A 13,440-nucleotide genomic window follows, 5' to 3' on the forward strand; every position below is an offset into this window, starting at 1 on the left:
CACATGAACAATATAATTTGCGTTTTTTAAGCAAACCTAAATGGAAGCTTAATATGTTTATTTAGTTACATGAAGCTTCCCTTGCTTTATACAGAGAGATTTCTGGAAATCTCTGAGGGCAAGGATGTCTCTATGAGTAGAGGGTTAGACAGGTAGGTCGGGCCTCTATGTACTTTTATGTGAGATAGTTGGAGTGGAAACTTATGGCACTATACACACTCGTCAAAATATACCCAGTTAGTTCTCATTTCACTCATCAGATTGCTGAAGTGACTAATGGCCAGTGTTAATCAGGATGGGCCAGACATTCTATATCCTATTGGTGGCAGTGTAACTTAGGACATTCGAGAGGGTAAATTGGGCAAAATTTTTGGTAATTTATTCTGTGTGTGTATGTATGTAAGTCCACATACAGGAACAAGGATGATATATAGAGAGAGAGCGCGAGCAAAATAGTACAGTAACTTATTATATGCCCTAGGGTCCTAATTAAATAAATATGATAACAATCATACCTAGGTATACTGTGTAGCCATTAGCGAATGAGGCATGTCAAAATGTCCTGATAAAGATGCCCGATGTGTTTTAAATATATAAAATAAAAGTAGTAAAAAACATAAAGTAGTAGAACTATATGATGTGGCTTCAGTTGTGTAAGAAAATAAAATAACTTCTGTATATATGTGTACATACAGAGCTTATATGTATATCGACAATTTTTAAAAGGATATTTATGATGCCTCTTGAGTTGGCAAGGACTTAGACAATTCTCTTGTGTAAGAAATTTATACTTTTCAGTTTATATTCTTTGGACTTTTTGAAATTTTTTTTCCATAAGCACGTATTATTTTTCTAGCAAAAACCATACAAGCTAAGATTTGGAACCACAGTGTAAGGAGATTGAGGGGGTGGTGTGGGCACAGATCCTGATAAGAAGAGGTAATATAAAGAACTATCACTCTGCTCCACATTGTTCTATGCTTTTTATATAGATCAGTGTTCTGGTTGGATTGATAGAATCACAGGCTCCAAATAGCTGGAGGTAGAGACCTCCTGCCACCACCACCACCCTCCCTGCCAAGTGTCCTGTGTTCTTGCAAAGCCCTCTCCAGAAGATAGAACCTTGGGAGGAGAATGGATGGAGGGTATTGTCATCACTCCAGAATGATCCTGGGATTTCTCCCACATCCAAGTGTTTTATTTCCCCCAGTGAATAGGACCATGTAAGGAAGCTGTTCACTGGGAGTCAGTATTGTACAGCAATTAAGAAAGCAGATTCAAGAACCAGATCTCTGGGTTCAAAATGCACCTCTACCATGGGCAAGATACTTAATCCATGCCTCAGTTTCCTTACCTGTAAAATGGGGATAATAGTACCTATCTCATATGAAGTTGTGAGAATTAAATGAGTGATTCTTATGAGTAAAGAGCTAGGAACAGTGCCTGCACATGATAAGTGCTATATAAGTCTTTGTTGTTAGTGTTATTACTATTATTAGCATTTGACTGGGAAAAATTACCTAAAAACTTTAAAAATAATGATTAAAAATTTAATTGGCCTTAAATTGTACATTTTACTTTATGCATGCTACTTTACATAGAACATATTTCTATTAAGTTTAAAACATAACTGAAGTATATATGCATTGAATCACTCTTATAAGCTTGGTTATTTGTAGAAATATTTGAGAAATTTGTTATCAAACTTATTTTTCTTCCTCTTCTACATAGTGTCTCTTTTTTCTCTGGCTGCTCTTCAGATTTTCTCTTTCTTACTGGTTTTAAACAATTTAATTATTTTTTGCCTTGAATTTCTGTTTTTTTCCCCCCCATGTTTCTTGTGCTTGGGTCAATTGGTCTTCTTGGATGTGGGTTTATAGTTTCCATCAAATTGGGAAAAATTTTGATCATGATTTCTTGAAATTCATATGTCTTTCTCCCCAACCCCTGACCCCTTCTCTCCCTTATGGGAAGAGGACTCCCTTTATACATAATTATACACACATTTTTATGGGAACTCCAATTATACATACGTTTTGCTGTTTAAAGTTGTCCCGTAGTTCACTGATGCTCTGTTTATTTATTTTTTAGTTTTTTCCCTCTCTCTATTTCGTTTTGGACATTTTCTATTGCTAGGTCTTTAAGCTTATTTATCTTTTCTTCTGCAGTGTCTAATCAGCTATTAATCCCAGCTATGTTTTTTTTTAAATCATAGACATTGTGGATTTCATCAACAGGACCCAGACCTATTGTCTTCTTATTTATATCTTCCATGCCTCCACTTAACATGGTCTGCCTTTCCTCTGGATTCTTGAACATAAGAAAGTCCCTTATAATAATGATTTTAATACTTTGTGTACTAATTTTATCATCTGTATCATTTCTGGATCAGTTTGTATTAATTGGTTTTTCTTCTCATTATGAGTTGAATTTTCCTATTTCTTTTTGATTGAATGCCATACTTTATAAATTTTAACTTGTTGGGCGCTGGATATTTTTATATTCCTAAAAATATTTTTGAGCTTTGTTTTGACATGCAGTTAAGTTACTCGGAAAGTTAGCTTTCTTCAGGTCTAGCTTTTAAGCTTTGTTACACTAGTCTAAAAGAGCTTTTAGTCTACAGCTAATTTTGCCCCACTACTGAGGCAAGACCCTCCTGAGTCTCTAATGCCTCATGAATGATAAGGTTTTCTGCCCTGGCTTTTGGGAATAGGCACTATGCCCAGTTGTCTGTGAGCTCTGAGCACTGTTCTCTCTAATCTCTTCCCATCCTCAGGTAGTTGCCCCCGTCCCATGTGCTGATGGGGATTCAGCTGCTGGAGGGAGACCTCTGGCAGGTTGCAGGAGTCCTCTCTGTGTGTAGCTCACTCCTCTTCAATACCCTGCCCTGAGAACTGGAACCACCTTGGCTTCCCCGGACTCCCCCCTCCCTCTCCCTAACTCAGGGGACCTCAGCGCTCTGCCTGGGATAATCATAGGGCTCACCTTGTTTGTTTCCCATCTCTCACAGTCCTTCATTTCCTCATGTCCAATGTCTTGAGAGCCATTTTTTCCACATATTTTGTCCCGGTTTTTAGTAGGAGGGTGAATCTGCTCCCCATTACTCCATCTTGGCCAGAAGTGGAAATCATCCTGCCCTAGATTTTAACTTAAAATTTTTTTAAAAAATAAGATTGAAAACAAATAGTTCTTGTCCACCCACTCCCAGTCCAAAACTTCAAAGGCAGCCACATTCAACTCTTGTCAGGGACTTTGTACCTCTCGCCGCCTCTCTTCTCACGGAGGCCTTCTCTGACTACACTGTCTAAAACAGCACCCTTGTCCAGCTCTGTCTCCTTACCCTGCTGCATTGCTCCTCCCAGCACTTCTTATGTCTTGACTTCACCATATTCATTCACATGTGTATAGTCGGCCTCCGTCTCTAGATAGGATGTACACTCCATGAGGCTGGGCTCTTGTCTGTTTTGTTCACTGCTGAATCCCCAGAGCCTAGAACAACTCCTGGGCACATTGTAGTCACTCAGTAAATACCTGTTAAATAAATGAATGGATTCCAGATACTGTGCTGCGTGCTTTCCCTACATCGTCCTGTGCTGCCCACACCTTAGAGGTAGATGACAACCACTGCGAGTTTGCCAGGAGAGCAAAGCAGGAACAGGTTTTCCAGGCAGCAGAGACAACGTGTATCAGAAACTCTTTAAAAAAAATCTGGTATGGAATTCAGGAAAACAGGATTTATTAAATTGACTCCATTTCATGCTTCACATTGTCATGGAAATTCTGATTAACCAACTTCCTTTCCAAAATGTTTTCTCAGAATTTAAAAGTAAGTCTTCACAATATGAGGTATAATTGTGCATTTTTTAAATGGCAACATAATAAAAATATTAGAATTAAAATTTATCATATACTTTCCTCTGTGTGTGTGTGTACCTCCTCCCCTTGCCCCCTGAATTTAGTGATTGTGAAAAGTAACTGTGGAACTTGGTGATGGGACCATCTGGTCGATAGAAGGGATGACATTCCATGAGCAGCTGTTGTGTAGTGTCTTATCCCTGGCCTTCAAGAGGGGGCACCTTGAGGGGTGACCTGGTAGGTTGAACCTTACCGAGTCCTCAACTTTCTCCTTCCTTTATGGATTCTGCAACAAACATGCCAATTAAAGTGGTGGTTTTTGTGATGAAGCCTCAAGTAACTGAACTCGGAAGATAACTTCCTTTATTTCATGCGGCTCAGCAGATGGAAACTGCTTTCATTGCTGCCACATTGTCCTGATTTAAATCTGGGCCCTGACACTAAAAAAAGGGGCTCTGTATCATATTAACAAAGCCTCCAATGGAAGCTGTGCTTCTTTTGTTTGTGTTTCTCAGGGTATTTTCCTCATTCTATTCCTGGCAAGGTTTTTGAAGAAGAATAATTTTCTTTAGCAAATTAGTAAACAGAATTATTTTCTAAAAAAAAAATAGTGTACTTATATCTGCGAGTTTGAAACATATGCATATGTTTTTAGAAGAAAAATTTTCAGTGATTCGCCAAAGAAAACTACTTTTTAGGGAGACTTCTTGAAAAACCAAATGTTAGTACAAAATATTGATTAAATTGGTAAAAATTTACCACTTATTTAATAAAAGCAGGTTTCTTAAACTGAGTCATGCAACAGAAGATTTTGTTTCTGATTCGAAGAAGTACAAAAATACAAACACATATTATGTTTGATGACATAATTTCTGGCTTCCCAAAAGAGTCATACTTACATATAAGGCTGAAATATAGAGCCACAGGGATCTATTTTCATAACGAAGATGTGTGACCTTGTATCTCATATGTTAACTCTAAGTAGTTCTTTTTAGAGTTAAAGTAAGCGTGCTTTTAATACTCTTTAGTCTTGCGACCTCAACTTTAGTTTAGTTTTGTTTTTTTCAGAAGGGCAATTGAGACAGGAAATTAGGCTTACTAAGTAATTGAACAATATTGCTTCATCTTGGTGTTGACAAACTCACTCAGCAAAACAAGAGTCAAAGACAAACTCTTGAAAATAACAGAGCACACCTTCTCTTTAGCTCCTGCCAAGCATCCATCCACCACCCCACCTTAACATTGTGTTTTCATGAGCATTTCACAATATTTCTCGTCCCTTGTTCCCAGTCTTGACCCACTGACCTAAGAATCAAGAAAATGTCATGTTAGTGCCTACTAATTAGCACACCCAGAGAGCCTTTTCATCTGGCCTTTCAACCTTCTGGAGGTGGGAGCACAAGCTGTCACTCGGATCATGCAGGGAAAATGAACCTTTGCTGCATCTTCCCTTTTTGCAAACAGCAGAATAAGCCCAGCTGAGACTAGAGATGAATATGCAGGTTAGGAAGAAATTAACCTAAAATGCACTACTGTTTGCATGATTGCCTTATACATGACACAGCACTGCTGTCACTGAAATACTCATAATGGGACGCCGCGGGCCTGCGATTTTTACCAGACTGTTGCTGTTGCATCACACTTGTATTTCGATGTCATCGTAGGCGTTGGGTGCAATAATTTTAAGGGAGGACCATTCTCTGATTAAAAAGTTCTGGAGCATTTTAACGCATTTAAGTTTCCGTTGTTGTTAGACACGTTGCTGGGATAATGCAGTTTGTTAGTGAGCATTTGGCTTGAGTGCTCATTAATCAGAGCTGTTGGGCCAGGGTCTCCTGAGCCTTCTGGGTTTTGGGGGATCAGCTCTTGTAATTAAAGGGATGAAATATATCATGGTCACAAACTTACCACATCAGACAATTGAGGGTTTTGAATGGGCGGAATTAATCTTTTTAATTTTTTCCTTAGGTGTTTAAGATAGAAGTGCTAATGAATGGAAGAAAACATTTTGTTGAAAAAAGGTACAGCGAATTTCATGCCTTGCACAAAAAGGTAACTTTTTTTTTCCTTTTATCTATATGGCAGATGGTATAACATTAAGACTGCTTTCTGTGGTTCCTAAGAGCATTAATAGTGCTTGGGACAGTATGATTTCTTCTATCATGAAGTTAATTTCCTTTTAAAATAAATTATTCAGTCCTTTAAGGGTGTGCTTTTTGAGTCGGTGGGTTTTCTCTTACGATCTTTTACATAAATAGATGTGAGGTGGCAAGCTGTTTGCAGTGTACTGTGCTGGGTGTTGTAGGTTCAGAAAGAATAAGACAAGATCCTAGTTTATCCATAAAATATACTGAATGTGCTTTACAAAAAGGGTAAATATAAAGCAAAGGATCATTTTATAGGAAGAAATTTATTAAAATCAACTTATACTTACTTGTACCTGGAAAAGATAACATATATGTCACATGTATTCAAGGACTGTTTGGGGAACGTATAAAAGGAGGCTTGTAGCCTTCATTTGAATTGTAAAGGCCACTCGACAAGACTAGTGTCTGGGTTCTCAAATTCATTTCGTTAAAAGTCTTAGATAAAAAGAAACAAGAATGCAAAAGGAATTGCTGAGTTTTTGGAAAAATGGTCAGTAAAGAATAGAAGAGTGAATACTTTTTTATTTTCTACCAAAATTTAATGTTTTGCAGGTTATAAATTATTATTGGGATGCTGAAATTACCTTAATAACTGGAAATACCTCATGAAATTGCCCAGAAAAATCACTGTGTATGAGTTAGTGCAATTTTATCATTTTTTCTTTCATATAGACGTATTTATATGTATTCACACACACACACATATACAATGTATGCCATAATTCAATATCTTCACTTCCGTTACTTTATTAAGTAAGAAGTTAGATGGGAAGATACTAAGTAAGAATGTTAAGAAAGCGACTGTTCTTTTAATTTCATTAAAGACCTCTCAGATTTTCTGGGAAAGTCAGTATGTAAATGATGTGATAGTGTGCTTACTCTGTATAAAAAGTTCTTTAGCATTTTTTAAAATTAAATTTTCCTGCTTTTTTTTGGTCAGGAGAATAGAGTATTGAGTAAAAGCTTTAACAGGATGTTATTGAGAAATTAGTGAGACTATTTCCCTCTGTTTTCTTTTAAAGAGGAGCTCTAAGTTATCTGTACACTTTTCTGTTAGGATAGCAGGGGATAATTTACATTTAATTCTCCAATTAAAATTTTATTATATCCGCGTTAACTTCCAAAAGAAACAACACAGGTGAGCTCAGATGTCGGCCTGGTGTTACCAGCCGGCATCACAAAAGCATCAATGCAGGGACCTCAAAGAAAAACAAACCTGGAGTCTGGGTCTCACTTCCTTCTCAAGAAATTCTATTTTTGTTTACTTGTTTTTTGAGAAAACACATTCTAGAGAGATTTCTGCTGGGTCCTTCTGATGACCAGAGTCTGGACCAGGCAGCTTGTCACACACAAACCTCCTTCCTCATCTCCCAGGTCAGCGCCCAGCTCCTCATGACCCCAACACAGCCCAGCTGTCCCCACCAGATACTAGGGGACCAACTCCACACAGGCACAGCTGGGTGACTGCCAATTAGGCCTGCCTTGAGAAAGGCTGCCTGTGGTTCTCACGAGTTGAGAGTTGTTCCCCTGTTCTTTTCTCTAATACGATTTATTTTCTTCTGCAGAAGAGGACCCTCTCTCGCATGATTGTAGGCAGTTCTTAGATATTCACGGTCAGAAAAACATTCCTAGATTTTGTAGGGCTTTTCTCTCAATTTTTGCAGCTCTGTTAATAATTTTTGCTTTTCTTTTAATTATATCATCAGGCCTACTAGAGTTGAGAAAGTAGAAATTCTCAAATCTCTCCATTTTGCGTGTTTTTAGCAGGGACATAGAGAAAAAAAGAGATCTGTGGGGCAGAGCTTTAGTTGAAAGACTCTATCTAATGTTACGTATTATAGAGCAGAAAGCAGCTGCTAGAAGTCTCCTTTACATGCCCCAGTGTAATTGTAGTAGATTTGGCAAAAAGTTAACTGTAAAAGACAGTTAAGTACAAATAATGGTGGTGTAAAAATAAACATAAACCTGTAATCCTGACTGTAAAATTGTATGTTAAGAAGGATTGAAATAAGCAAAAAAATCAGAATATACAAGCTTTACTGATTCCTGCTGCCACGTTGTACAACTGCTCTTCATTAGAATTTTGGTTCCTGAACTTCCATGTTTGAATTTTGTGATGTGCTTTGAATGTTTTGTTTTTACATAAAATATTTTCCCTTTAAATGCCATTAAATCTATTCTCATTTAATTTTCTTGAAATATTCAACTGTTTCTGTGGTGGATGCAATTTGCTCTGTTGCCTGTGACCTGATTTTTCTTAACTTTACATTGTATTTCTCACTTGCTAAAAGTGTTTAGCCAATGTCTCCAAGTTAATTCTAAAATAATATATGAGCTATTGACAAGTACTTTGCACTTTTAGAATAGCAGATGCACAGCTCTTCTTCATGTGCCACAAACACACAAAAATGCCTCCTGGCTATTGTTAAGCTAATCTTTAGGCAGAAACTAAAACCATTACCCATTTGACAGTTCATCTGGTTGTCTGAAGAAAGTTCTTAGTGATTATTACTTCTCCTAAACTTTTATAATTGTTGATATTAAAGTATGAAAACAGTATCCTAATTGTTTACACTTTTCTTAGAATTTTTTTCTATTTTTTGGAAAATTTCAGGAGTTTTGAGGGTTTTTTTTTTTTTTTTTTTTTTTTCCCTCTGTGCGTTATTTTCCTCCCCTCAAGTAATTTTTGGATTGTAAAGGTAAATCTTACAGAAAGTTTGGGGGCAAGGGAAATAACCCATTGTTACCCACACATATTTCTACTATCTTAATACACTTGCTGTTTTCCTTCTTCCTTTTCTTGCATTTTTTAATAAAACAAATGCTGCTGTGCTAACCATGTTTCCACATGGTGGTAACTATGGTGTGGAAGTTAAGTGTGCAAGCTCTGGAAGCAGAATGTTCCTGAGCCGGCCTTCATCTCTTCCTAGCCCTTTAAGTCCTTGGAGCAAGTTATATGATCTTTCTGTGCCTCAGCTTGCCCATTTTTAGGGTAGGAATAATAACTAACTTCATAGGATTGTTTTATGAAAGAAATGAAATCATGTGCATCACATGGTAACCTTCTAATAATTGATACACTTCCTGACATGCAATTTTTTCCCCATATTTAAGGCTATTTCCTTAAGCTAGATTATAAAAAGAAGCATTCTCTGTCAAAAAGTATGGCAATTTTTACAGCTTCTGATATATGTTGCCAAATTAAGTTTTTTCCAAAATGGTTATAGCAGATTATAATGCAACCAGCAAGTGTGAATGTATGATACGTCTCATCACCTTTGAATATTACCCCCAAAATGATATTTATTTATTTAGCAAGCAATATTTGTTGCCTTGTTGCTGTTTTAATTGGTATTTCTTAAGTTTGTTTATGATTGTGGTCCCTCTTTTTGTAATTTTATTTATGTGCTTTCCCATTTATCTGCCAGGGGTCTCAGTTGTTTTTGCTCATTAGTTTGTGTGGCCTGTTAAGAAAATATTAGCCATTTGCTGAAAGTATTTTTCACCAAGGACTTTTTTATTTTGGCTATGATATTTATTGTAATTTGCAAACATTTAAAATTTTTATGTTGTTTAATATGTCAATTTTCACCCTTTCAGATTTCATATAAGATTAATCATTTCTTCAAGAGCTGTGATGAGTATATGATACCATTTTCTTTGAGTTTTTCTAGATTGGTATTTTTCAAAGTGTGAACTTTGGATCACCTGAATCAGAACAGTGTTTATTAAAGTGCACGTTCCTGGGTACCACCCAGATATACTGAATCGGAATGTTTGTGATGGAGCCCAGTAATCTGCATGTTAAACCAGTATCCCAGATGATCTTAATGCCTGTAGAAGTTTGAGAATTCATATTGTGTGGTTATATTTTTAAAGGTCTCTCTTAGACACAACCCTCCCCCATCACACGCACTGAAGCCACAAGGTTCAACACCTTGGAGGTCTTTCCTTTCTCCTACCTTCCATATCCAGAGTGTCACTGAGTCCTGTTGATTCATTCTTCCAAGTTTCTATAATATGCACCATTTAATTTTTCATTTTCTATTCCTACCATCCCAGTCCAGAGTCTTACTACTTTATGTAAGTATTGTTTTAACAGTGTCTGATCCTTGTCTTCTTATTCATTCTCTACTGCAGATCAGTTTTCCTAAAGCACTATTTTCATCTTTATTCTTTTGCTCAAATATGGGTCTGTATTGTCTACCAAATCATGGACACTGACTCTCAAGGCCAATAATCTTAAACCCTATATTGGTTTCCTATTACTGCAGTAACAAATCACCACAAACTAGTGGCTTAAAACAACACACATTTATTATCTTACTCCACGTATCTTGGCAAAGCTGTGTTCCCTCTGGGGGGCTCTAGGAGAGAATCACTTTCTTGTCTTTTCCAGCTTATAGAGGCTGCCCACATTCCTTGGCTCACGGCCTTCTTCCATCTTCAAATCCAGCAGTAACATCATTCCCACTTCTGCTTCCATCATCACATCTCCTCTCTCTGACTTTGACACTTCTTCCCCGATTGGGCCTACTTGAATAATCCAAGATAACCTCCTCATCTCAGGATGCTTGATTTAATCCACCTGCAAAGCCCCTTTTGCCATGTATGGTAGTACATTCACAGGTTCTGAGGACTAGGACATGGACATCTTTGGGGGGATCATTATTCTGTCTACCACAAACCCCTTTACTGGCTGAGTTTATTTCTCACTGCTTCTCCTAAGAAAACATCAGTGGTGGCCAAGCTAATCTCTCCCTTCATCCCGGTATATGAAAATTGCTACTTCTCTGTCTTTGTCATGCTGAATATCCTTTCCTCTGAGTTCTGATCTGTTAAAGCCAAACTAAAACATTTCAAGTTCTTCTTCCATGTGAATTTCTTTTATTCTCTAATCTCTTTGTTCGTAGAACTCCTATTCCATTTAGAGTAGAGATTTCTACTTAAATTAAGAACATTTAAGAGATAATTAAAATATAGTTGTCCCTAAGTTTTCTCTAACTAGAAGATATATATATTTATATATTTTTTATATATAATATATATATATTTATATATAAATGCTTATTTATATTTCCTTAAATAAGCATTTGGCAAATGGGATATTTGGAGAACATTATGCATATTTATGAATTACTGGAGGAATGTTTTGCTGAAAAGCGCAGTTTCTATTGTGGGAGTTTAGTTCACTGTGTGGTTAACCCCAGGTTACACCTGCACGTCCCCTGTAGCTCTGCTGGTGCTGGGTGGGAAAACACCACCGCCACACTCAAACCAGAGCACACTCCACCCTGTTCTTCTCTGTTCAGTCTTAGCAGAGTATCCTTTAAAAAAAAAAAACATTATTGGATGCTCTCCCTATGGCTCAGGCCCAGGCTGTCGTGACAGGGTGAGCCTTAAGCTTGTAGGTGCTTTCTCCGTGCCCCAGCGACACCTGCTCATGCCCCACTACAGCCAAGTAAGGTACCACTTGAAATGGCAGTCCTTGACAACAGCCTCACCTCCCTAGGTCCAAAACCATGGGTGTGGAGAAAAGCCTTCCCTACATGGCACACTGCTAAGCAGATTTTGCATGCCTTCACAGCTGTTTCCTGTCAGTTCCATCCATCCTTTTACTCACAAAGGTTTCAGAGGAATATGGTGCTGGTTCATTCCTAAATCAACTGTCCTCATTCTTGTTCTTGCCTACTTTTGGCTTGAGTAAAATATTGCATTCTCGTGTTTAGTTTAATGAAGTACGTATTTCAGAAGAAGCCAAAAATTGCCATGTGGGGTTAAACTAGGAGTATAGCACCGTGTGTAGTGTCTTTAGAGGGAACCCGGAGGATATAGGGGTGACAATATAGGGGTGACAATATGGAGTAAAAGATTAAATTTTACCTCAAATGTTCCCCACTTCTTAACTTTTTTTTTCTTTTTCATCTTTTTTTTCATGTGCTTGGGGAAAGTATTTTTGTTCTTGTCTGTGGAAAGTAATGATTATAATCAACATATATGCATCAGGTCTGTATGGAGTAAGTTCTGGGTTAACTCTTCTAACAGTGTGAAAAGGAAAGAGAGTGGTCACGTCAGGCTTGTGTTTGTGGTATCGTGGAATCTGTTAGCTATCTGCGTGGATCAGAAAGGCCGTTTGGCTGGACACAGCATGGCCAGGACAGTTAATCATCGGACGAGTGGCAGAGGGGTATTTATCTTGTAAGCAGCTGAGCCCTACTGGAAACATATTGTCTCGGGTTTGTCTCTCCTCATCTAAAGCAATTCATTACTCACCTACAAATGCTGTCACAGATCCCCGCAGCTGGGATGATCGGCTTCCTCAGTACTCCTGACAGAAAGAAAAAGGAAAATTGTTTTCAGTACTATATCTTCAATATTTTTTTAAAAAAAAAAAAAGAAAGAAAAGGAGAGAGAGGTAAAGGAGTTGATTTTCTATTCTGAAATATAAGAAATGTGGTAATTCATTAGTTTTAAGGGAAGTTTCTTTATGTTTAAATTGAAACTTAGTAAGCTTATTACCACAGAATAATTTAGCATTTTTAGCCTTGTCCTTGTTTGAGAGATACCTCAAATAGCGTAGAGATGAGATATATATTTATTCCCTTACAGACCATCATAAATTCCTTCTCTCTCTCTCATTATCAATTTCCCCCTTAATATTGGATCAATTGCATCAATAAATGAACATGGTATATTTTTCATTTAACAAAATAAAACCCACCTTTGCTCTCCTTCTCTCTTGGTATAACTCCTCAAAAGAGGAGCCTCTACTTTCCCGCTTCCCACTCTCTCTTTACCCACAGATTTTGATTTCCTGGCATCACTCAGTGCAGCCTGATCATGCCCCTTCTAGAAACACTTTCCTGACAAACGTACTGTTTCACCCCCTCCTCACGGCTTGCCCTGCTTCTCTTCCCTGCTTCTCAGAGTGGGATATCTTAGACTTCAGCCCTTGTATTAATTTTCTATTGCAGCATAACAGATTACCACAAATCTAGCATCTTAGAACAACACAAATGTGTTATCTCTGAGTTTCTGGGGGTCAGGAGTCTGGGAACAGATTTGTTGGATTCTCCGCTCAGGGTCTCACCAGGCTGAAATCAAGGTGTCGCCAAGGCTGTGATCTCATCTGAGGCTCGGGGTCCTCTTTCACGCTCATTTATGTGGAATTCACTTCCTTGCAGTTGTGGGACTGAAGTCCCTTTTTTCTTGCTGATTGTTGGCTGGGGCAGCTCTCAGCTCCTGGAGGCCACCCTCAAGTCCTAGCCATGTGGCCCTGGCATAACATGGCAGCTTACTTCTTCAAAGCCAGCAATCTACTAGGACTCGGTCTTGTGAAATGTAACCTAATCAAGGGAGTGACTATTCCACCACATTCACAGGCGCATCCACTATAAGGGAAGGATTATGTGGGGCATGTACACCAAGAGTCAGGGGT

The 13,440-nt window shown here is 37.9% G+C and overlaps 1 protein-coding gene across 3 annotated transcripts in view; it reads left to right on the forward strand.

Moving 5' to 3' along the window:
* SNX24 (sorting nexin 24) overlaps positions 1-13,440 on the forward strand; it is a 139,559-nt gene that overhangs the window by 68,599 nt on the left and 57,520 nt on the right. For all 3 annotated transcript variants that reach the window (XM_058539302.1, XM_058539320.1, XM_058539311.1), the window contains one exon: positions 5,824-5,907. In XM_058539302.1, coding sequence (XP_058395285.1) covers positions 5,824-5,907 — 84 coding nt within the window. The remainder of the gene's footprint in view (positions 1-5,823; positions 5,908-13,440) is intronic.

The sequence above is a fragment of the Diceros bicornis genome, chromosome 1 (genome assembly GCF_020826845.1).
Source record: "Diceros bicornis minor isolate mBicDic1 chromosome 1, mDicBic1.mat.cur, whole genome shotgun sequence".
NCBI lineage: Eukaryota > Metazoa > Chordata > Mammalia > Perissodactyla > Rhinocerotidae > Diceros > Diceros bicornis.